The sequence below is a fragment of the Mytilus galloprovincialis genome, chromosome 2, assembly GCF_965363235.1.
Source record: "Mytilus galloprovincialis chromosome 2, xbMytGall1.hap1.1, whole genome shotgun sequence".
Taxonomy (NCBI): Eukaryota; Metazoa; Mollusca; class Bivalvia; order Mytilida; family Mytilidae; genus Mytilus; species Mytilus galloprovincialis.
Genome location: NC_134839.1, coordinates 2,104,320 through 2,128,149, shown reverse-complemented (window position 1 = coordinate 2,128,149; position 23,830 = coordinate 2,104,320). Strand labels below are relative to the sequence as shown.

At 31.3% G+C, this 23,830-nt stretch overlaps 1 protein-coding gene across 1 annotated transcript; it reads left to right on the top strand.

The window, feature by feature from the left end:
- The first annotated feature begins 8,767 nt into the window (after positions 1-8,767).
- Positions 8,768-23,058, top strand: LOC143062670 (uncharacterized). Its single transcript, XM_076234400.1, has 7 exons — positions 8,768-8,871; positions 11,108-11,179; positions 14,369-14,513; positions 16,764-16,852; positions 18,618-18,689; positions 19,534-19,657; positions 22,974-23,058. Exons 1-7 carry the CDS (start codon positions 8,800-8,802, stop codon positions 23,024-23,026), a joined length of 627 nt encoding a protein of 208 aa, XP_076090515.1. The 5' UTR covers positions 8,768-8,799; the 3' UTR covers positions 23,027-23,058.
- The last annotated feature ends 772 nt before the right edge of the window (positions 23,059-23,830 follow it).

The window sequence follows — 23,830 nt, the reverse complement described above, 5'->3', positions numbered from 1 at the left end:
TTTTCAAGTTTTTTGTACTAGCTAAATAAATTGAGTATTATTTCAGAGATGTAACATGGAAGTGAGACAACTTTGAACTGCAAAATGTCAACTTTGAACTGAGAAATGTCAAGGTGAAAGGGAGAAATAACAATACATAACTAATGTCTCAAATATTTTAAGCTACATTTACCGTTGGCCATACGTCATGAAATTGCTTTTTTTTTATTGTGACTATAGTTATATATTAACAGTATTTATTTAGCTGGATTTGGCAAAACTTTTAGAAAATTCGGTCCTCAATGCTCTTCAACTTCGTACTTTATTTGGCCTTTTTAACTTTTTTGGATTCGAGCGTCACTGATGAGTCTTTTGTAGAAGAAACGCGCGTCTGGCGTATGTACAAAATTTAGGCCTGGTATCTATGATGAGTTTTTTTACAACCACTGGGCCGATGCCACTGCTGGTGGAGATTTATTTCCCCGAAGGTATCACCAGCCCAGTAGTCAGCACTTTTGTGCTGACATGAATTATCATTGATATGGTTATATTTATAAATTAACTGTTTACAAAATTTTAATTTTTTGAAATACTAAGGCTTTTCTACCTCAGGAATAGATTACCTTAGCTGGATTTGGCAAAAATTTTAGGAGTTTTGGTCCTCAATGCTCTTCAACTTCGTACTTTATTTGGCCTTTTTAACTTTTTTTTATTCGAGCGTCACTGATGAGTCTGTTGTAGACGAAACGCGCGTCTGGCATATGTACAAAATTTAGTCCTGGTATCTATGATGAGTTCATTTACATATGCCTTTATCCTCATCTTCCACGATTGCTTTATTTTCATGTTATATATATTTGTTCGAAGCTGAATAGGCATTATATGTGTGTCTGTTTGTTTGTGTACAATTCATTAAGCTTATACATTTGTGTTCATTTTACCAACTTATCTGATCCGTACCATATCATGCATATGTGCGGTTGATTAATATTACCATGTTAATTCTTTATCTTTAATAAACACAATTTTCTATGTAAGCAAGTACCTGTATCACGCCAGGAATACTACAATTGTTTTCCTTTCCTTTGATGTGTTTGCTTTTGATTTTGCCCTTTGAGAAGGGACTTACCATTTTGAATTTATTGGAGTTCTGTATTTTTGTTATTTCACTATTCAGTTACATGTATTTAAAATATTATGAACAGTTTTTTACATATTATTTTTTTAAAAATGTATTATTCGTAATTTTATTTAAATGCAACTTGTCATGAAAATCATGTCAATTTACTTTGTTTGATCTTAAATGTTATCAGTTGTATAATTTTTATCTCAATTGCAGGAAAATCTGCACTTGTCCATTTATAAGGAACATGACTGACCTAAAGGTTTTCTTCTTATCTTGGTGTACTGGAAGAACTTTGGTAGTTCAGGTAGATTCACTTAAATCTAATACGGAAATATGTCTGGGTTGTCTCTAGTTGCTACATTTGGAATACATCTGTTGCTTATTGGTAAGTGTAGTTCACTGTTAAATATCGAAGTAATCAACTATGATTTTCCTCGTTTCTTTAAATGCGTTTATTTTAGACAATCCAAGAAAATGTTCCTTTACGGTTTCATTTATCATGATAAATTGCTACTCGTAGCTTATTTGATAATGGCTGGTTTTTTATCTGTTCTGTATAGGATGGAATATCATAGGTTTTTCTGTTAATGGTAGTTTTCTATTTTATTTTTGTGCTATGACATAGTCAGTTCATATTCGAATTATAAGTTGAATATCTCTTTGGTATCTAACACCTCTTTTTTTAATGGTACACTGGTTCGTGGTCTTATATGTGTAAATTTGAACGTTAAAGCTATAACTGCGTTACTGACTATAAACCTATATACCATGGTTTACAGCTATGAAACTATGAAATGTATGCTACTCATAAATCTATATAGTGCTATGAAGTTATCTTCATAGAAAGGGCAAACAAAACTAGGTAACGTTTATTTTCAGAATTGTTCTGAAATGTTAATTTCAATATTGTACTAGAACACACCCGCGAAATCGCGGGCATTCAGAGCGTAGGTTAAAGTATGTACAGTGTTGTTGGAAGAATTTGGAAAATATTAAATGACTGGAGAATTTCAGCAAAAGTATCATAAGTCATAGGTTATTGGGGACAGGAAAATGTTTCTTATCCCTCCTTCTTTATTTCCAAAATTCCCAATTTTTGGTTTTCTATCAATTTCAATATGAACATAATACATTTAGTATGTTATGAACATTTAAGTAAGGAGCCTTTAATTCAGTGGTTGTCGTTTGTTTATGTGTTACATATTTGTTTTTCGTTCATTTTTTGTACATAAACAAGGCCGCTAGTTTTCTGGTTTGAATTGTTTTACATTGTCAGTTCGGAGCCTTTTAAAGCTGAGTATGCGGTATGGGCTTTGCTCGTTGTTGACGGTCGTACGGTGACCTATAGTTGTTAATTTTTGTGTCATTTTGGTCTCTTGTGGAGAGTTGTCTCAACATGGCAATCATCATACCACATCTTCTTTTTTTTTGTAATCAATGAATTTTGTAAAAGATTTAATGACTGGAAAATTTCAGAAAAGGTATCAAAAGTTCACATGAATAATTTTAGCGCTTATTTGTATATTATGAACATTCATTACTATATACATATAGTGTATTTACTTTCAATTCTAAGTTTACTAATCGATCCATGGTGGTCATTGATATAGTATATACATACCCTCTCTATTTAATAAACTCTGTGACAGCCATGGATAGTAAACTTGAAAATGATAGCAGACATAATTTTGAAAGAATTTGAAAATACACTTTATTCTTAGTTTATGTATGTTCACAGTATACATAAAAACGCAAAACGGAAGTCTAATCAGACTTAAAATTTCGTCCAATGACGGGACAATATCCAGATGCCTTTTTTTCTCGTTTTTCTCTCAAAATAACTCAATCGAATAATCATGTGAATGGATGACAAATGCGACTATGCACTGTACCTAGAGGACACAGAGGCGTGTTGATTAATTTATTGTGGAAAGAAGAGAAGCGACACACAAAATGAGGTCTTCTCGTTTAATAGTATAGATGTACATCCACACAGTGCATAATGTACACTACTGTATTCGAGGGATGCCATCATTATGAACAAACAAAAAATTACAGATAGATAAGATTGAATAAGTATTTCTGAAATTTATTTTTCATAAATGGTGCTTTTTTGCAAATATTGAAGAAAAAGGTCGAATGTATACAGCGCTTCGATACAATTAAGCCGAATAACTCCATAAAAGTAGTCGGACATGAATTCACTCCTTTTCTGTGTATTATGTGTGATAGAAATACTATAATTTTCAATTGATCTTTACCTCAAAGTTTCAATTATAGATAAATAAGATTATGTTATTTAATATCATGTGTATGTAATATTATAGATAAAGCGTTTACTAAATAAAATAAAATATAATGTAGAATAATGTCTCTTTTTTCAAACAATGACATGATTCTATAAATTTTTCTTAACACATTTTGATAATCGGTATACATAAAATTGAGAATGGAAATGGGGAACGTGCCAAAGAGACAACAACCTGACCATAGAGCAGACAACAGCAGAAGGTCACCAACAGGTCTTCAATGCAACGAGAAATTCCCGCACCCGGAGGCGTCCTTCAGCCGGCCCATAAACAAATATATACTAGTTCAGTGATAATGAACGCCATACTAAACTCCAAATTGTACACAAGAAACTAAAAGTTAAAATAATGCAAGACTAACAAAGGCCAGAGGCTCCTGACTTGGGACAGGCCCAAACATGCGACCGGGTTAAACATGTGTATGAGATCTCAACCCCCCCCCTATACCTCTAGCCAATGCAGAAAAGTGAACGCATAACAATACGCACATTAAAATTCAGTTCAAGAGAAGTCCGAGTCTGATGTCAGAAGATGTAACTAAAGAAAATAAACAAAATGACAATAATACATAAATAACATCAGACTACTAGCAGTCAACTGACATGCCAGCTCCAGACTTCAATTGAAATGATTGAAAAATTATGTCTTAATCATATGAATATCAGGCACAATCCTCCCCGTGAGGGGTTTGAGTATCATACCATCATAACATATATGAGAAGAACATAACCCGTGTCATGCTAACAACTATATGTTTTAAGTATATGTAAATACTTGAAATGTTCCCAATTTCGATCTCCAATAGTAAAAAAATAAATTCCCTTTATCAGTGACAGCGAAAATATAGTTTTGAGGTTTACAACTGGTTCATTTTTTTTTTATTGTAACGCAGTTAGACATAAATATATTTTCCAACATTATCAGCAACCAATGTATCAATCAATCAATCATTCAATAAATCAGGAGACATACTCTTTAGAGCACTTTAAATAAACGACTTTAATAATTAAACATATCAAAACAAAGTTGATCAGTAGAAATAAGGTTTTAATGCAAGCTAAGTTATAGTGACATCGTAGTTGATGAATGAAAAATTATATCTCTAACAAATTGTTAATTACCGCGAACAATGATAAACAATTGCTCAATATGCTTTCAGAGATGTTCATATCGACCATTTTGTATAAAGTTAATATATTTTATTTTTACAACAAGAAAGTAATAAGGCTTGATTATATAACTTTCATATTGCATATGACATAAAAAAAAAAAACTATGGTCTTTATATATACAATGCGTTTCAGATCTAATATTTTTACAACCTAGAAAATGTTTTTTTTTCTTTCTCGACTTATTCAGTAAAAGATTGTTTTTTTTATTTATTTCAGCACGATGTCATGGTGAGTATCTGTTCTTTTTAGATAATCTTGTGTAACAATTCAGTAATAATTCGTTACTATATACAATTGTTCTAGTACATAAACAAATATCATAGATATAACTGGTTTATACGATCTTTTTGAAAAAGTGTTTGATCTTATACTCAAAGGTCGTATTTGCCCTTTCCGTTATAGAAACCCATTCATTTAAAGTTAATGTATTAACGATCTCTAAGATTAAAGAGGAAAGACTGTTTCTTTTGTTGTAAAATATAATTTTATACACTTGATATATACTTGGAATACATTACACTTATATGCAGCCAAGCTTAGCGAAAGGTAGTGCGACGTAATCAGTCAAACAAACTTTATTAGATTAACTCGTAAAGGAACGATCGTTTTCATTGGCCAGTTCAAACCTTCGCCCTCACACCTGGGAAAATAGAACACGCGTACTATAAGTTGAATGGACTTATCAGTATTCTAGTAGCCGGTCAAGGTTGTTATAACCTCCATCGTAGTATTCACGTACATTATTGTGTTCTTGATTATCCCATAGCAATTCTAATTTTTCAATGATACATGTATGTGCATGTAAAATGCATTGAATTTATAATTTTGTGCACTAGTAATATTTTAAACTTTAAAATCTTAAGCTTTCACATCTAAATATTTAATTCAACTGTCTCCTTTCGGTTGTTTCTGGATTAAGAGATCTACCATTTTATTTTGATGGGAGGGTGGACTTTGGTGAAACAGTTAGTTCTTTTTTCTAAGTTGTATTCTCTGTCCTGTCTTTTTATTTTTTAGTCTATTTGGTACTGCCGTTTTAGTTTTTATTAGTTTGTCCGGTTTTTTTTTTTTTATATATAAATCGTAATTCGGCCTTTTTGTCAAGTTGCTCATCCTGCCTTTTTATATCTTTCGCAAGTTTTAGGTATTCGACTATGAATAATGTGATTTTTTTTGTAATTCAGTTTACTTAATTTTGAGAAATTCTAAGTAAATTCAGAACATGTAACCAACCATACTCTGTTTAGAGAAAAATATACTTAATAATCTCCAGCGAACAGGCACTTGTCTCAGAATTTTTTTCCCTTTAGGTATATAGGGGGGATCTGAGACAAGTGCCTGTGCTCCAGCGATATACTTAATGAATTTTATACTTAACTGTTTTGCTATTCTCGGTTGAAATTCGAACGTAGATTGTATATTTGTAAATATCTAAATAGTTACAGAGAAAAACAATGAGTTTTTAAAAGCGTGTTTATTCTGTAAATTTATTGATAAAAAGGTTGACCCCTTCTAGTACATGCATTCAGTCATATTTATTAATAATTTTTTAATATTTCGTCTATCAGTTTATCTTACATGTATGATTTTGTATTTCATTTTAAATACGCATGCATACTTCACGTCCACAGGCACTTGTCTCAGAAACAAAATGTCCTATATACCTTAATATAACATTAAGGTATATAGGAAAAAAAATTCTGAGACAAGTGCCTGTGTTCACGTCACTTTGCGGATAGTTCAACAATGTTATGCATATCACTTTCTTATGGTATTAAATTAAAGGAGAGTTTTTTAGCCAATTTAAATCGAAAACAGTATATTTATATTATTCCTTATAAACTACGATAAGTTATTACACATACAAAAGAAAAAATCTTCGCACAAATGATACGATTATTGTTTTTTTTTTTTTTCTATATTTCGGAGACAATTTGCTCTGTTTATGATACGTTAATTCTTAAACCAAACGCTTATAACTCCTGTGTAACTTTCTGTATCTTCGTTTTATAGCATGAAAACACTTATAGAAGAATATGCAACCCATCATAACGTTTTGTAATTATTGTAATAGATTAGCATTATAAGATCCCTATCAAGTTATAAGTAACTACGACATTGAAAGAAATTAAAAGTGGTTACTTAATCATGTATAAAAGCGGCACATGTATTCTATTTTATCCTTATATGTTTCATAATGCAGTACATTATGTACACGATAATTATGTTGCTACAGTATAATATTTCGACAACAATTTGAAATACTCAAAACAATTTCTTTAATTCTTTTGAACAAAGATTTGTAAACTATACATTGTCAAATCCTTGTTTTTACGTTCGTAGTAACATAGTACATTCCATAGTCAGTCACCTGTGTCAATTCACGTGCAAACTACAAATGTTGTTGTATTTGAATCTTTTGGCCAATGAAATGAGACGTTACAAGTTGTTTGTTTATGATACGCCAGAATGTTATTATTAGAGCATTTGCATTAATCAAGTATTTGCTGGCGTATCCGTATTGACGTATCGTATAACACGTATATGAGGAAAGAATAAATTAAGTCAAGTTGGTCCCGATGAAAATATTATATAATGCATTTGATTTTAATTGAGATCGGGGTTAAATCATTATTTTAATCGGATTAGAGCATTTGCATTAATCAAGTATTTGCTGTAGTATCCGTATCGACGTATCGTTTAACACGTATATGAGGAAAATATAAATTAAGTCAAGTTAGTCCCGATTAAAATATTATATAATGCATTAAATTTTAATTGAGATCGGGGTAAACTCATTATTGTAAACAAATCTGCTCGAAACGTATACGTCGATCCGTGCACGTATCCTGATACGTGAATAATGCAAATGCTCTAATGAACTATCAAACGCTAAAGTTGACTGCATTTTAGTGTAATATCAATTTTACTCAGAGCCAATTTGTTTCAAAAATGGCTCAGATCTAGTGATCACACATTGGTTTCCCTTTTTTTTTTTTTTTTTTTTAAATCTGTTCGTTTGTATTGTAGGTATATAAAAAATATGTTCAACAGTCTTGCTCTTTTATATAAATGTATGTTACTTCAAAGTTTGATATTCTAACAAATATTAAAAACACTAGCAAAGTTGTTTCATTTTCTTTAAAACTATCATATTCATTCAATCAGGAGTTAGACAGGGATGTGTTTTAATCTACATCTCCTTCTTTTTCGTATATATAAATGATCAACGTGACCATTTCAACTCTTCAGGTCTAGTCAAACTGAAAAGTCAGTCTATTATCGATTAATTATATGCAGATGACATAGTTTTGATATCTCAATCTACAGAAGTTAAGTCAGTGTAAATATTACGTATAGGTCACTTTATTCTATATATAACTTCTTATCAATATTTCAAGTGCGGATTGACATATAAGCTAAACAAAAACTAGGCATGCAACAATATTGTAATATATCTAAGCGATTATTTCTTCTGTATGTAACTTAATTCCATAGAACTGATATTTAATTATTTAAAAGGGTGTCCATAGAAAAACCAGACAGTGGATGGCACATGACATATTTTGTTTTCAAATTTTTTTCATCTATTTCATATCACAAATTCATTCTTTCTCAAGGTTCAGTTTTGTTGTTTTGTTAACTGCAACAAATAAAGAGAAAAAAAATACATAGAAAGCACTGAAAATTCATTGAAAAGGGGAGATAACTCTTCATTTTGTACAAAATTTTGTTGCTTTGTAAGTAAACTTTAAAATCATTTTCTGAGATTCACTGTTTATTCAAAAATATCTTTGACATATATATCCTTTGTATGATATAAACATTGCATTGGAACCAAAAATTCAGTGGGAAAAAAATTATGTTGTGCCACCCATATCATAGCATTTGCCTGATATTTACTTGGACATCCTCTTAATATTTTCTCTTTTGTACAAAAAGCCAAATTGTTTTGATAAAACAGGAATATTGTCAATATCTTGAATTTTCTAAATACAGTGACACTACAAGAAAATGTTTTATAGTTCTGGATTTGGAACACAAATCTATTTTTTATTCCTACGAAAAATTAAACCTTAGCACTTCTTTTGAATTACAATATGAATCGCTGTACTATCTTGTCTGTTTAATTACCGAGGTGTTTTGCTGATAAATGATAACACTTCTATGTAAGTTATTAACATATATTTTCATATGATATGTTTTAGCCTTTATGTGCTACTCCTGCAACGGCGTGGCTTCACCTGTTGATTGTGAACGTGCAATTAATTGTCCAGCAGACGAGGTATTATCTTAAACATAACATGTTTTACATAAACATGATGTCATTTGCACCTATCAAAAATTAATGACAGCCCGGGTGAATAACTTTAATATGAAGTTTGTTTCTAAAATATGTATATGTCACAGTACCAAAATCAAGGTTTGTGTTTATACATCAACGTCCTGACTGTGAAAAGGAAATTCTCACAGATAAAAAAAACCATCCATTCATAAAAAATAGAATAAATATAAAATGTAGTTTCAAAAAATTGAAATATTCAAGCTGTTATAACATAATATATGTTGGATTTCAACACGTGACAACAGGGCTATATTTAAATTAATATCAGAATAAATAATATATTTTCTTGATTTCTAAAAGAGAAAGGAAAAGAGAGGCGAAGATACTAAAGGGATAATCAAACTTATAAATCGAAAATGTACTGGCAATGCAAAGGCCAAAAACAAAAAATCTACCAAAAGACAATCAATAGTCACCTAAATCAGAGCAACATGAACCCCAACAAAACTGGAATTATTTCAAGTGCTTCGGAAGGATAAACGGACCATGCTCCACATGTGGCACCGTCTCATTACTCATGCAAGTAAAAACCCGGTAAAAGCCTAATTCGGTAGGTGACATGCATTGAAAAGAGGAAGACGGGGTGTAACGACTGTTGGAACATATCCGTCGTCATCTGTGAAAAAAAAGTCCGCAGCGGTAAAAAAAAATGGTGATGGCGTCTGTATTATTTTCTAATTGGGAATTTTAACATTACTATATGATACTGTTGGTTAAAAACCTTCCGTATTGTCAGTAACTCTGTATCAGTAAAATCTTGAGAGGACATGTAAGCTCTTTCATATTTAATCACATGTAGAGAAATCCACGATCAATTGTCGGGGTGATACGAATAAGAAGAAAAAAATGCAATAATGATTTTGATACAATAGCGTAAGTTTAATTTGATAAAAAATCAGTTCATCATTCCGAAACTCATTAGGACACCCTCATTACTTATTTGATCTTCATGGTATATTCAAATTACTTTGATTCGAGGTATAATTCATTTGTCATAGGTAGTCTCAATTCCGACCTCCTTTTCTCTTTTCCATCCAGACTGTTATAACGGTGGATTCGACTTGTGAAGAAGAAACTGCTTACTTATTAAGAACATAAGTTCATTTCAATTTTTTGTCTACTTTTGTGTTTCAAATGTCTGGTTATGTAAATGTATTTCAGTTGTTTCCTGTAATTAGTTAATACTTCAGCTTTATCATGTACATCTTTTGTATATTCATTTTATTAATTTACTGTTTGCAAAAGTATAAATTACTCTAAATTATAGGGATTTTCTGGTAACTTAACGGAAAACCCTTGCCGTTTTTGGCACAACCTTTTTGATCTTTTGGTCCTCGATGCTGTTCAACTTTGTACTCGTTTCGGCTTTCAAACTTTTGTATCTGTGCGTCACACATAGGTCTTGTGTGGACAAAATACACTTCTGGCGTATTAAAATTTTGAACTTGTTGCCTTTTGTTGGCTGTTGTTCGTGTGATTCTTTGTCAATTGTGTTCTCCAATTTATTTATATTGTAGTCCTGTGTTGTCATTTTGATGTTATATTTCACATGGCCATAAAAGTGCGAGGTTTGGCATGCCACAAAACCAGGTTCAACCCACCATTTTTTCCTTTAAAAATGCCCTGTACCAAGTCAGGAATATGGTCATTGTTATATTATAGTTCGTTTCTGTGTGTATTACATTATAACGTTGTGTCGTTTGTTTTCTCTTATTTTTGAGTGTAAATTCACATTGCGATAAGACGTGTCACGGTACTTGTCTATCCCAAATTCATGTATTTGGTTTTGATGTTATATATACATGTTATATTTGTTATTCTCGTGGGATTTTGTCTATATGTGTTACATTTTAGTGTTATGTCGTTGTTCTCCTCTTATATTTAATGCGTTTCCCTCGGTTTAAGTTTGTTATCCCGATTTTGTTTTTTTGTCCATGGATTTATGAGTTTTGAACAGCGGTATACTACTGTTGCCTTTATTTTGATGTTGTTGCTGCTGCTCAATCTTGTTTTTATTCGTTAGATTTTTCATTGCTCTTTTGCAATCTACTAGATATATATATGTTAACACTAAGTTATTTTTGTCATTTGTCGTATTCAAATACAATTTGGACATTGATATAGATGGGTATAGATCAATGAATGAAAAAAACATACTTCATATTTTCTTTTACAGCATTGTTTTACAGACAAGTATCTAAACGCCAATGGTCATATGTTGTATAATCTAGGATGTAAATCCGACAGGGTATGTACATTACTTATCACATCTATACTATTAAACGAGAAGACCTCATATTGTGTGTCGCTTCTCTTCTTTCCACAATAAATTAATCAACACGACTCTGTGTCCTAAAGGTACAGTGCATAGTCGCATTTGTCATCCATTCATATGACTATTCAGATTGAGTTATTTTTGGAGAAAAACGAGAAAAAAGGCATCCGGATATTGTCCCGTCATTGGACAAAATTTTAAGTCAGATAAGACTTGCGGTTTGCATTTTTCTGTATACTTTGAACGAATAAAGTGTATTTTCAGAATTCCATCTGCTATCATTTTCAAGTTTACTATCCACGGCTGTCACAGAGTTTATTAAGGGTCTGTTTACTATATCTATGACCATCATTGATCGATTAGAAAACTTAAAATTGAAAGCAAATACACTTTATTTATAAAGTAATGAACTCGGTAATGAATGTTCATAATATACAAATAAGCGCTTAAATTATTCATGTGAACTTTTGATACCTTTTTATGAAATTCTCCAGTCATTAAATCTTTTACAAAATCCATTGATTCCAAAAAAAAAGAAGATGTGGTATTATTGCCATGTTGACAACGATCCACAAAATACCAAATTGACACAGAAATTAACAACTATAGGTCACCGTACGGCCTTCAACAACGAGCAACGCCCACACCGCATACTCAGCTTTAAAAGGCCCCGAAATAACAATGTAAAACAATTCAAACGAGAAAACTAGCGGCCTGATTTATGTTAAAAAAATGAACGAAAAACAAGTATGTAACACATTAACCATCGACAACCACTGAATTACAGGCTCTTTACTTAAAAATGTTCATAACATACTAAATGTATGTTCATATTGAAATTGATAGAAAACCAAAAATTTGGAATTTTGGAAATAAAGGAGGAGGGATAAAAAAAAAAACATTTTCTTGTCCCCAATAACCTATGACTGATGATACTTTTGCTGAATTCTCCAGTCATTCAATATTTTACAAAATTCTTCCAACAACACTTTACATACTTTAAACTACGCTCTGAATGCCCGCGATTTCGCGGGTGTGTTCTAGTGTTATATTAAACGATGAATATCACAGGGTAGGTTCTTAACAATAAAATGTAACACATAGAATGTAAATATTACAGATAATCTATATAAATTAAAAAATGTACATTTGACAAACTGGCAGGACAGGTACAACTATACCACATGGATTTATGAAATTCGAACAGCGGTATACTACTGTTGCCTATATTGTACAATATTTTTTAATATCAGCTATAATTCCAATAGTGAAGATACTAATACTCAAGTGATAACATGAAAAATGTTTGGCTTAAAATCTAACAGGTTTAAATGATCAAATTGAAAATCTATGCTGTCAATCTGACATGAAACATGAAATATGCTTCTTACGTAATAATAAAGATGTTTGATCTAATTTTGCCAAATTACACCATAGCATTAGTTTCGTAACATAATGAAACGGTATTCTTTATGTTTTTTACTTTGTGATTTTTGGGATGAAAAAGAGTCATAGAGGGTATATCTATACTCCTTATTTGTCTAAAATAAAATGAAAGTTATAAAATTCATTTTTCCCTGGGACATTAAATGTATAGCAGGAAGAAGGAAGATAAAATCTTTTAGAAAGTCGAAGAGCACTGACAAATACAAAATACAAAAAAAGAAAAGTAAAGAAAAGTGCCCACTATAGCTAGAGGCAGAATAAAATTATAGTTTTTGAATAGATTTGCAAAAGATAACGCATTAATGATATTTCATGTCAGCATAGAAGTATTGAAATAGTTTCTTATTGAAAATAACCAGGAACTTGGACCAGTAATTATAAGGTTTAATAATCTAGTACATCGAACTTTATGACCATGCAGGAAGTAAAGGATAGACTGATATATCAACTTGTTACGTAATGCATTGCATTTAAACTGTAGACTCTAAGCAAAATTGATCATATATATAAATGATCTCATTTAAACATTTAAAAAAAAAGGTGTATATCTGACTAGGTACATTGATATCACATATAAAATCTCGGATATGCTTCCAGAGGGGCAGTTACATGCATATGATCCCATGTAACACTAAGTTTTAAATTCAACAAAGCAAGTACATAAATTTGCGTTGAATTCATAAAACTTTAGGTATATCTATGGATTGATTGTCCGAACAGCCGACACGGTACGTGAACATAAGGTTTTTAGTTATCATCTGAAAGATTTTGTAAAATTTGTGAAACAACATAACATAATGAAAAGGTATTATATATGTTTTTTCTTTGTAGTTTTAGAAACGAAAAAGAGTCATAGAGTCTATATGTATTCTCCTTTTTTGTCTAAAATCAAATAAAAGTAATAAAATTCAGTTTTAACTGGTAGCAGGAAGTCGGAAGCTAAAATTTATTAGAAAGTTGATTTTCTTGATAGAGGTTTGCTGCTCACAAGGAAGTTATTAAACCAAGAATTCCAAATGGTGAAGTTGAAATCATCCCTTCGTAAATTTTACGGACGCCATCACGAGTTGGTTGACCGTTATGGAATAACCGTTTCACAAATGATATCGGATATGTTCCTTACGTCGTAACTACAATCCCCTTCCCTTTCATGAATATGACCTACCGAATTAGACTATTTACCGGATTTGTAATCATATAAGCAACACGACGGGTGCCACATGTGGAGCAGGATTTGCTTACCCTTCCGGAGCACCTGAGATCACCCCTAGTTTTTGGTGGGGTTCGTGTTGTTTATTCTTTAGTTTTCTATGTTGTGTCGTGTGTACTATTGTTTTTCTGTTTGTCTTTTTTATTTTTAGCCATGGCGTTGTCAGTTTGTTTTAGATTTATGAGTTTGACCGTCCCTTTGGTATCTTTCGTCCCTCTCTTTGAAGAGCACTGAAAAAACAAAATTCAAAAAAATTAAAGAATGATGCCATCTATACCTAAAGGTAGAATAAACTTATAGATTTGCAAAATATAATGCATTAATGATACTTAATGTCAACACAGGAGTGTTGACTTAATTCCTAGCTGAAAATAGCCAGGAATTCGGACCATTAATGATGAAGTTGCATAGTATAGTATATCGAACTATATATGATCATGAAGGAAGTAAAGGATAAACCGATATATTAACTTGTTAGTGTAAAACATAGCTTAAATCTTTTGTAGATATGCAAGCTTCTATCAACTTTGGGTGGAAAGCGTGACCTGGAAGAAGTACTTGGAGTAAAAGATAAGAGAAGTGTCATACATCTGTGTACAAAATGTTGTGACAAAGGGTACTGTAATAATGCTCTATGTACAGATTCAACAAGTAAGTCTTCATAAAAGATACGTTTAAAGCGGACATTTGTGCGCAGGGAAAAATGAGTCAAAAAGAATATTAGGTAAAATTCATTTTATTTTGGATGTAAAAAAAATATCAAAAGCAGAAGATAAAGTGTGATTCCAAACGTGACAACTGTCCATAGACCAAAATATAAAGCTTACATCACTTGAACAATTAAAATTGTCAAATCCTGACTGTATAGTAGCTTATAACAGACCGCGGTATTACAAAATGTGAAAGAATTGAAATATCAACATGTGAAACAATTTAAATGATGAAATGTGAAACAATTTAAATGATGAAATGTGAAACAATTTAAAAAAAAAATGCAACAATTTAAAAGATGAAATGGAAACAATTCAAAAGACAAAACCAACGAAAAAAGAAACGAGAGAAGAGCAGTGCTCAACCTATGACAACCACTTTAGTATAGGCTCCTGAAATAATTCAAACGAAAACTGAATAATATCCATGCAATTTACAAAAAACAAATATGACAAAATTAACCAGAATCAACCAACGGATTACAGGTACATATATAATGTAACAGGGTTTACATTTTTTGTGAAAGCTAACCCCTCCATTAACAGCCGGTGTAAGAACGCAACAAATGAACACACTTTAAAAATTCAGTTTGGTAGTGTTCAACTTACTAGATTGTTTCTTTAGACAAATACTAATAACCAAGACAAAATACACAAAGTAACTATCTAAGTGTATTTTCGAAAAGGGTAATTTTCATTCCTTGTTTTGTCATTTTCAATTTTACTTGTTGACACAAGAATGATTAGGTTTGTTATTGCAAAATAATTGTTGAAATTTGAAGAAAACAAAAATCTATATTCATGATATTCATGATCCCTTCGGTTACAACTTGGGGATGAAAGCTGGGTTATATTTCGTTTCTCTTGGATGTTTTGTTTACTTTTATTTATCAATGTATTTACTAATATTGCTTGATCGTAAAACCGTGTTAAAAAATGCTTTGAATAAGATGAGTATGAAATTTGGATTCACAAATAAGAGAAATTTCTTTAAGTTTAAAAGATGTTTTGCCCATTTTACTGCATTTCTGTGCAGCAACATATCAAAATAAATTGTATGCCTATCTATTTGTGTTTCTGCGGTGAATGATGCCTGTTTACAGAATTTAAGATATAACCTCTTGTTGTATTCTATGAAAAAGAACAAGAACAGGTGAAAACATTTCCTATGCAAACTATCATTAACGGAACATCTTGTAATATGTCTTTTACCAATACACACCTTTTGTTTGTCAATATATCAAGTGACCATTGTCCAATTAATTAATTCCAAAAAGTAAATCTGTGAGAATTCCATTTATATATCACACTCTAAAGATTACAATTGCAAATACACGTAGGCAATTTGAAAAGCACGAAATAATGTTAAAAGAACATATAATTACCGGTGTTTCATATTATAGTTCGTTTCTGTGTGTGTTACAATTTAACGTTGCGTCGTTTGTTTTCTCTTATTTTTGAGTGTAAATTGACATTGCGATAAGACGTGTCACGGTACTTGTCTATCCGAAATTCATGCATTTGGTTTTGATGTTATATTTGTTATTCTCGTGGGATTTTGTCTGATGCTTGGTCCGTTTCTGTGTGTGTTAGTTACATTGTAGTGTTGTGTCGTTGTTATCCTCTTATATTTATGCGTTTCCCTCGGTTTTAGTTTGTTACCCCGATTTTGTTTTTTGTCCATGGATTTATGAGTTTGAACAGCGGTATACTACTGTTGCCTTTATATTTCAACACCCACCCATGATTAATGCTGAGGCATTTTCTGTTATTTATAAATATATACATGGGGTGAATAAACTCATTATAGATACCAGGTTTAAATTTAGTTCGCCAGACCCGTTTTTCGTTCCAAAGACTCAATCAGTCTCGAATAAAAGAAGTAAAACAAGTCGAAGATCATTGTGGACTCAAAATTCCGAAATGTTTTGCCAAATACAGCTATGTGAATCTATTCATGGTGTAAACAATTCATAATATTTCACCTTTCTTCCAACTTTAATCTTTTAATTTATAAAAATAATCATATCAAAGATAATTCATGTCAGCACAGACCACAGAAGTGCTGACTATTGGGCTGGTGGTACCCTCGGGGAGAAATCTTTTCAATGATTACCATATGTCACTGATTACATTTAATTAACAAAAGGTTGAATTATGTCATTAATCTTTATATGATATTAAATTTCAGCTCCAGCACCAAATATGCAGTGTTATAAATGTGACGATATCGAAGATCTAGCAGCATGTGAAACCCTGGTGGCATGTCCGGAATATAATGTAGGAGTCAATCATATTAGCTCTTAATAATTAAGATTTATCGCCCAATTGTCTTCGGTCGTCATCAGATTTGTCATAAAAATATGTTATTCTTGTGCTGCATTCTTCTTTTCATCAGAGTGTTATTCTTAATTACTAAGTGAAGGCTGAATAAAGTTCCATTTTGAAGTATTTGCTTACTATTTTTTCTTTCATTACTTTTTTTTAATAATCTTTTTTGTTGATACTCCTTCATTGTTTCTGTATGTCTCTATGTTGATTTCATTATTAAGTATTATATCCGACTTATTTGTAATATACATACATAAGTTCTTGGTAACATTATCTAAAAATATCTTCAGTTACAATTTTTGTCTCTGTGGCTGGTTATTTATGTTTCTTTACAAGTATTCTATAATGAGGCTACATGGCAAGTTATAACCTACTTTTTTATACGTTTTGTCTGTCATAGTCTGGTATTTGTCGATATCTGCCTTTTTATGTGTGGTTTCCTCTTAATCTTCAATATCTGATGAGATGTGCTACTTTGATTTGCATTGATAACATGCTCGAATAATGAGAAGGAAAACAGCAATAACAGCGATGTTCTTTTCCTAATGGTTTCTCATAGTGTGTGTCATCAGTCAATATCATCTATACTATTAAACGAGAAGACCTCATTTTGTGTGTCGCTTCTTTCCTTCCACATTAATTAAGCATCATGCCTCTATGTTCTATAGGTGCCATGCATAGTCGCATTTGTCATCCATTCTGATGATTATTCAGTTTGGGTTATTTTTGGGAGAAAAACGAAAAAAAGCTTCCTGGTATTGTTTCCGTCATCAGACCGAATTTTAAGTCATAGGCAAAACTTCCGGTTTTAAATTTTTAAACATAATTACTCGGGTACAGGACAATTATTTTCGCGTTGTTCTGCATGTATACTATGATAATATTCCTATAATGTGCAGTGATCGCCGTGGAGAAGAAACTTGAAATTGATAGTTAATAGCACTTTATTCATTATATACGTATGTTCCTAGTATACAGAAACGCAAAAATCAAGGAATTTATCAGAAAACCAAAAATAACGGACTTTTGGAAAAAAAGGAGAGGGCTTAAAATAATTGTCATGTCTCCAAGTACATATGACTTTTGATACCTTTTCTGACATTCTCCAGACATAAAATCGTTTACCAAAAACTCATCCTTCAACAGTTTACATGCTTTCAACCAAGCTCTAAATGTCCGCGATTTCGCGGGTGTGTTCTAGTCAAATGTGATAAGTACTCATGAAAAGCGAAATAAAATATGTAGTGACGAGACATGAAATGATTGTCGATTAAACGAAAATCCACTAGAGACCAAAACAATAGACATGAGAAGAAAAAAAAACGACAGGTCATCGTTTGGTTATCAACAATGATTAAAATTGAAAAATCACACGACAGCAAAAAACAAAAACAACTAACTTATAAAGTCTTCTTATTATAAACAGGCACATAGATAACGGTAAAAATTATATAAAAATAAGGAGAAGAGATAATGATAGTCAATGAAGCCACTATCCACTAGAGTGGGCCCATATCAGATACTTGTAATAAACAAACAATGTTTCCAAAGACTAAAATATCAATCAGTATACACGTCTTGAGTATATTTTGAGGAACATTTTCTTGACAATAAATATTTATTGTCACCTTCTTGTAATGATACATTGTTATACAGAGAGATAGGTCAACTGTCAAATATTAAAGCACATCAAACACTTTTCTCTTTAATTCAGGAATGCTTCGCCGATATCTTCTATAACGATAGAGGAGATATCCGTCATAAACTTGGGTGTCGAGAAAAACAGGTAAAGCTTGATAAAAACATACTAGTAGTCATTTGTTTATTTACTTACTTTTTTACTTGTTTCATTGGTTTTCTTTTCTTGAAAATATCTATGTCAATTAAAAAACAATAACTGTAGTGAAGACAGGAATTTAGTTTTTTCTGTTATTTCGATTGTTTTGTAATAAATTCAAAATCAACAGGAAGATAGATAATTTCATTGATCGTAATCCAAATGAAAATAACGTCAAGTCATTGGTAGTATTTCCAATGTTAAGGACGTTGTCAGCCAATAAGAACGTTCTTGTTTACGCTTTTGAAAATATTACCGACGAAGAAAACGAAGTTAAAATGGATAAACTGCTGTCATCTATGTCTATTTATCGGCAATTTGTACATATTCCCTTTGATCTTACTTTCATATATTTTTAAGATCATGAACAGGACTTGATATTCGAAAATATTAGGCCATGCCGTCAAGTAGGGACGTCGCGTGCTGAAGTCCATCCGCGCCAATTTCTCAATGAAATGCACGCGACGTCATTCAAATAACTATCCCAACGTTTTGTACGCAGAAAAGTGGTTTTACTAACTTTTTCATTCTAACTCATATTCTCAATAAAAAAAACTGCAATTTTGACAAATTGTCGATTAAAAGTATAATGGCATTTCATTTTCTGATACTGACTTCATTAGCTCGTATATCAGCTTTCCCTGGCGGGTTGACTTGATATTCTTGTTGATAAAGTCAGTATTAAATACAAAAGTGCCATTAATCTATATACATCTCAGGTGATTGCTAAAGGCATATGTTTTACTTAAATGTGAAGAATATTAATAATATTGCTATATCTTAATTTTTTCAGAGATGTCGCCAATTTTTAGCTTTGGGGGCCCATGTTCCACATGGAAAACGTCAAGGATTTGCACAGTTATGTGGTGGTTGCTGTGATAGCCCATTCTGTAACATTAAGGGATGTGAAACAATTGGTAAGTTTAATAATCAATGAGGTTGTGGAGGGTATCGTTTTAAACTTGAAAATATTTTTGTAAATAGATGCAAATGTGATATACTGATGTAAATTAAAAACAACAGCAAGTGTATACGAATCACGTGACATTAGTTGTGGTCTTGTTGCTTAATCTTTGTAGTGTTGTGTTTTGTGGACAGTTGTTTTTCTTGGCTGTTGTATTTATTGATCTTTGTATCTATGAAGAGTTTATTTAGTCCAGCTTTCTACATATGCGAAGAAATATGTTCATTTGCTTATACACAAACAATTTCGTAGTGCTAAAGGTTTTTTTTTTTAATTATAAAAGACAAGTAAAAATTTGATTGAGATAATCAAGAATCTATTGAATATCTATGAATATCTAGTGGTATGAAATAATATAATACTTGCAGTAAAGAGTTTCTGAAATGTATATAGTAAATATAATTACCTGTCAAAAGATATGATATGACATTTTACATGCCAAAGTTTTTAAGTCTTCAATTTCAGGAATTGCTATCATTGACATCTGTACACTGTTCTGAAACTTTCTATTCAAGTTTTCATATGTTACAATAATTTAATATTGGATGTTATGCGATTTCTGATGGCTGACAGTGTTTTGTTTATCAGCTCATAGACATAATTTTGACATTTGTCTGTGACGTCATCAACGTTTTTTCATGATTTACGCCGGTTAAAAATGGAATTCAGAATTAATATTCAATGTGCACTACATTTTTGAAGTTATTTCGTCATAGACAGAAAAAGATATAACAGGCATTCCTTAATTGTACAAAATTTTGAATTGTCAGACTTTTTTCATCAAATTTGGGACACTTAGATATGATTAATTTACGTCAAATTGTGGTCGATAAAAAAGGACATGATATATCTAAAATTTAGAAATATCCTCTCTACTGAATGGGTCGAATATCTGTTTTAGTGATAGAATTTGTTCTCTATTGGTCAGAAAGAACTTCACGTGTTTCGATGATTATACATCCTTGGTTTTCAAATATTTGTTGTTGAACATTGCTGATTGGGGGAATCCAGAGACCCGCTCTGAAAGCATTGACTTTGTAAAGTGTTATTTTCAGGTTTCGAATTTAATATATAAAAGAAATAAACTAAATTTAGATAAGAAAGATAAAACATGGTATACATAAATTCTAAAAATGTATAGAGTTGTTGATTATCGTTCTACCGATTAAAGACGAACAATATCTATTTTAATGTCCTTCAATTAAAATGGATACTTATTTGATTACATTTATACATTTTTCTGAACTTTTGTTAATAAGTTTTTTAATTTTTATAATACGTTACGTTTTTATTTTTCAAATATTTTGGCCTCGAGCTTCGCTGAATAGACTGTTTTTGTCGAATTTCGCAATTGGTGCAAATAGTACCGTTCATGTTATTATAAAGCGATTGATAAAGAAGAACATAATTAAAACAACAATAAATATGATATTAGTGAAATAGACATGCTATTTACTATGGGAAGCTCATTAAAATTCATATGTTAATGCTTAAAGGAGGTTAATTAACGAGTTTGAAATCCTATATTTTCGCTTAAATCTGTTACCTTTAGTTCCGTACATCCGCATCAATAACGTCTCTGGTCGATGTTATTGACAATCATCGCATCTAATTATTGAGGGTCTTAATGGTGTTAACAGAATCGAAAATATGGGACCAACACAAAAAAAGAAACAAACTATGAATAGAATTAACAAGATGATAAGATATAAAAAATATTGATACAAGGACTATTTACATTTAAAGAATAGAGAAATCACATATTATATAAAAGATTATAGATTTAAATGACACCCAATCCAGGCCTCACGGTCATAAAACTTTCGAGCATGATGTTTGTACTCAGACTCGAAAATCAACCAATCAAATTGCTGGATTTTATGTTTCGAGCATGATTTTTGTGCTCCGAGCACTGAGTAAAGTTTTATGCTTCAAGGCCAGACAATCAATTTTATAATAAACGGCAAATGTAATATCAGTAGGATTTTCTGTATTTCCTTTACGTAATTAAAAGATACAACGCATTATGTTGTTTACTTATTTTTCTTTACAAAGTTCATGTTAAAGTATGACAATTATATGGCAGTATCATATATATCACAAAAGTTGTTGTCTGATTGATGATAGGGAAGTATAATTCCTAAAATTGTATTAAAATGTTGAGTAAATACGTGGGAATCTATTGGTCTCAGATGATTCTTTAATTCGATTCTGATCCGTATGTGGGAGAAGAACAATCAGAACTAATGAAAATAATTAAGTATTTTTGTTGAATGTCATCTATAACTTCTGCATGTTAAACTGGGGTAATACATATTAATATACTATCATCAAACTAATTGAAAGGGGCATTTAGCTCATTAAAATTTATTATGACCAATATTCCTTCAATTTGAATAGGTTAAACAATCAATGTAAAAAAGATTTTATATTTCGGAGAGTCAGCTGTAACTTAACATTTTATCATGCCTTTTATATGAAAATATTCAGAGGGACATGTGCGTTGTTCGTTTTACTTGATGTAACTGTTGCACTGTATATGCTGACCTAACTTAGCGATATTAATAGATTATCGTTTGCTATCTCAAAGAGATTGATTTCCTCACTTGAGCCGGTACGGCGAAAGTGAGAAAATCAATCAAGTTGAGATGACCAATGATAATCTGTTTATCGCTATTTAACCAGTGACGACATTGTTTAAATCATCGACAACGGGACGTGTGCCCTTAGTTTCTGACGAACTTTTTATATCACTCTATTGTGCTGAGACAGAAAATTATCAGTCAGTAAGATTAAATGAAAATTTCGCAAAATAGCAATATAACATCATTATCAAAGAAACTTTAAAAAAAAAAGTGCTGTTGATCTGTCAAAAGCCTTATACTTTTTTTGCAAATTTTTTCTAGTAATTTTCCAAAAGATTGCTTACGCACTCATTAAAATTTTCCCTGTACATAAAATATCTTATCCGTGATGACGGAGAATAGGAATTAGAAAAATATACAATAATCAATAAAAACCCGAAAAAAAAGTAAAACATCTACATTTTGAATGGTAGTTAGAATTGCTCTTGCTTCATTTTTTAATATGTCTTTGTGAATAAAAATAATCTATTTTTCTCCGTATGTTTTGGGATTTCACATATAAACCTATGTATGGAATAGTCATTGAGTTTCTACTCCTGAAACGTATATTCGTCTTAAGGGATATAACTTTAGCTATAACTGGTTTTAAAATTATATATGTTTTGATTTATTTATATTTTTCAGACCATGTAACACTAGGTCATCATGCTTCTGTCTCGCCATCATCCAGCGGGTAACATGCTCAAAATAAAGAGTGTTGATATCATAACTGAGTTTTCTAATGCAATTTCCTTGATTTTTACCATTCAGAACTAAAGTACATCGCATTCCTAAGAGAAAACCGGAAGCGGAAACGGTTTGATAGTGATATATTCTTTGTTTAAGCAATTCTAATTATCTGTAGCTGTATATTTAGAAGTGTCAGCAAAGTACTCTTCTATGTATTGCAATTCAAATTGTCAAGACTATTGCACTCAAATCAATATTGAAATTGTCCTTGTTATTTTATTTGTAAGTTTGAGATATGTCATAACTCCAGGAAATTGATCGCGATTTTGTCTGCTATTATGAATGGAGACTCACTGGGGATTCTTGTGAAGACGAAAGTCGTGGAGGGCTTACTAAGAGGCAAGCGTGTTATAAACCCTCTTTTATCTGCATGTTATTTTGTAAAATCTTAAAATGTTGGATGTTTACTACTAAAGGAAGTCGGTACCATTTTGCATCAAAAAGGAAAAAACTCAAAAATACTGAACTCCCAGGAAAATTCTAAATTTGTTTTCAAAACGGAAAGTCCCTACTCAAATGACAAAATTAAAAGCTCAAACACATCAAACTAATGGATAACAACTGTCATAGTCCTGACTTGGTACAGGCATTCAAATGTATACATGTATCAACTATTCTGCGTTATCTGCATATGTCTGTTTGAATTGTATTAGTGTCTTTTAATGAGTACTGTTGTTCGATTTTCGGAGATGTTCTGAATAAAAATGAACGTACTAAGAAAATACATAATATCGAAAAGCATTTTTTTAAAT

Coding starts and splice junctions, on each gene's coding strand:
- LOC143062670 (XM_076234400.1), top strand. CDS start 8,800: ATGTGCTACTCCTGCAACGGCGTGGCTTCACCTGTTGATTGTGAACGT. Junction 16,853..18,617: donor TGGCATGTCCGGAATATAAT/GTAGGAGTCAAT, acceptor TCTTTAATTCAG/GAATGCTTCGCCGATATCTT. Junction 19,658..22,973: donor TAAGGGATGTGAAACAATTG/GTAAGTTTAATA, acceptor TATATTTTTCAG/ACCATGTAACACTAGGTCAT.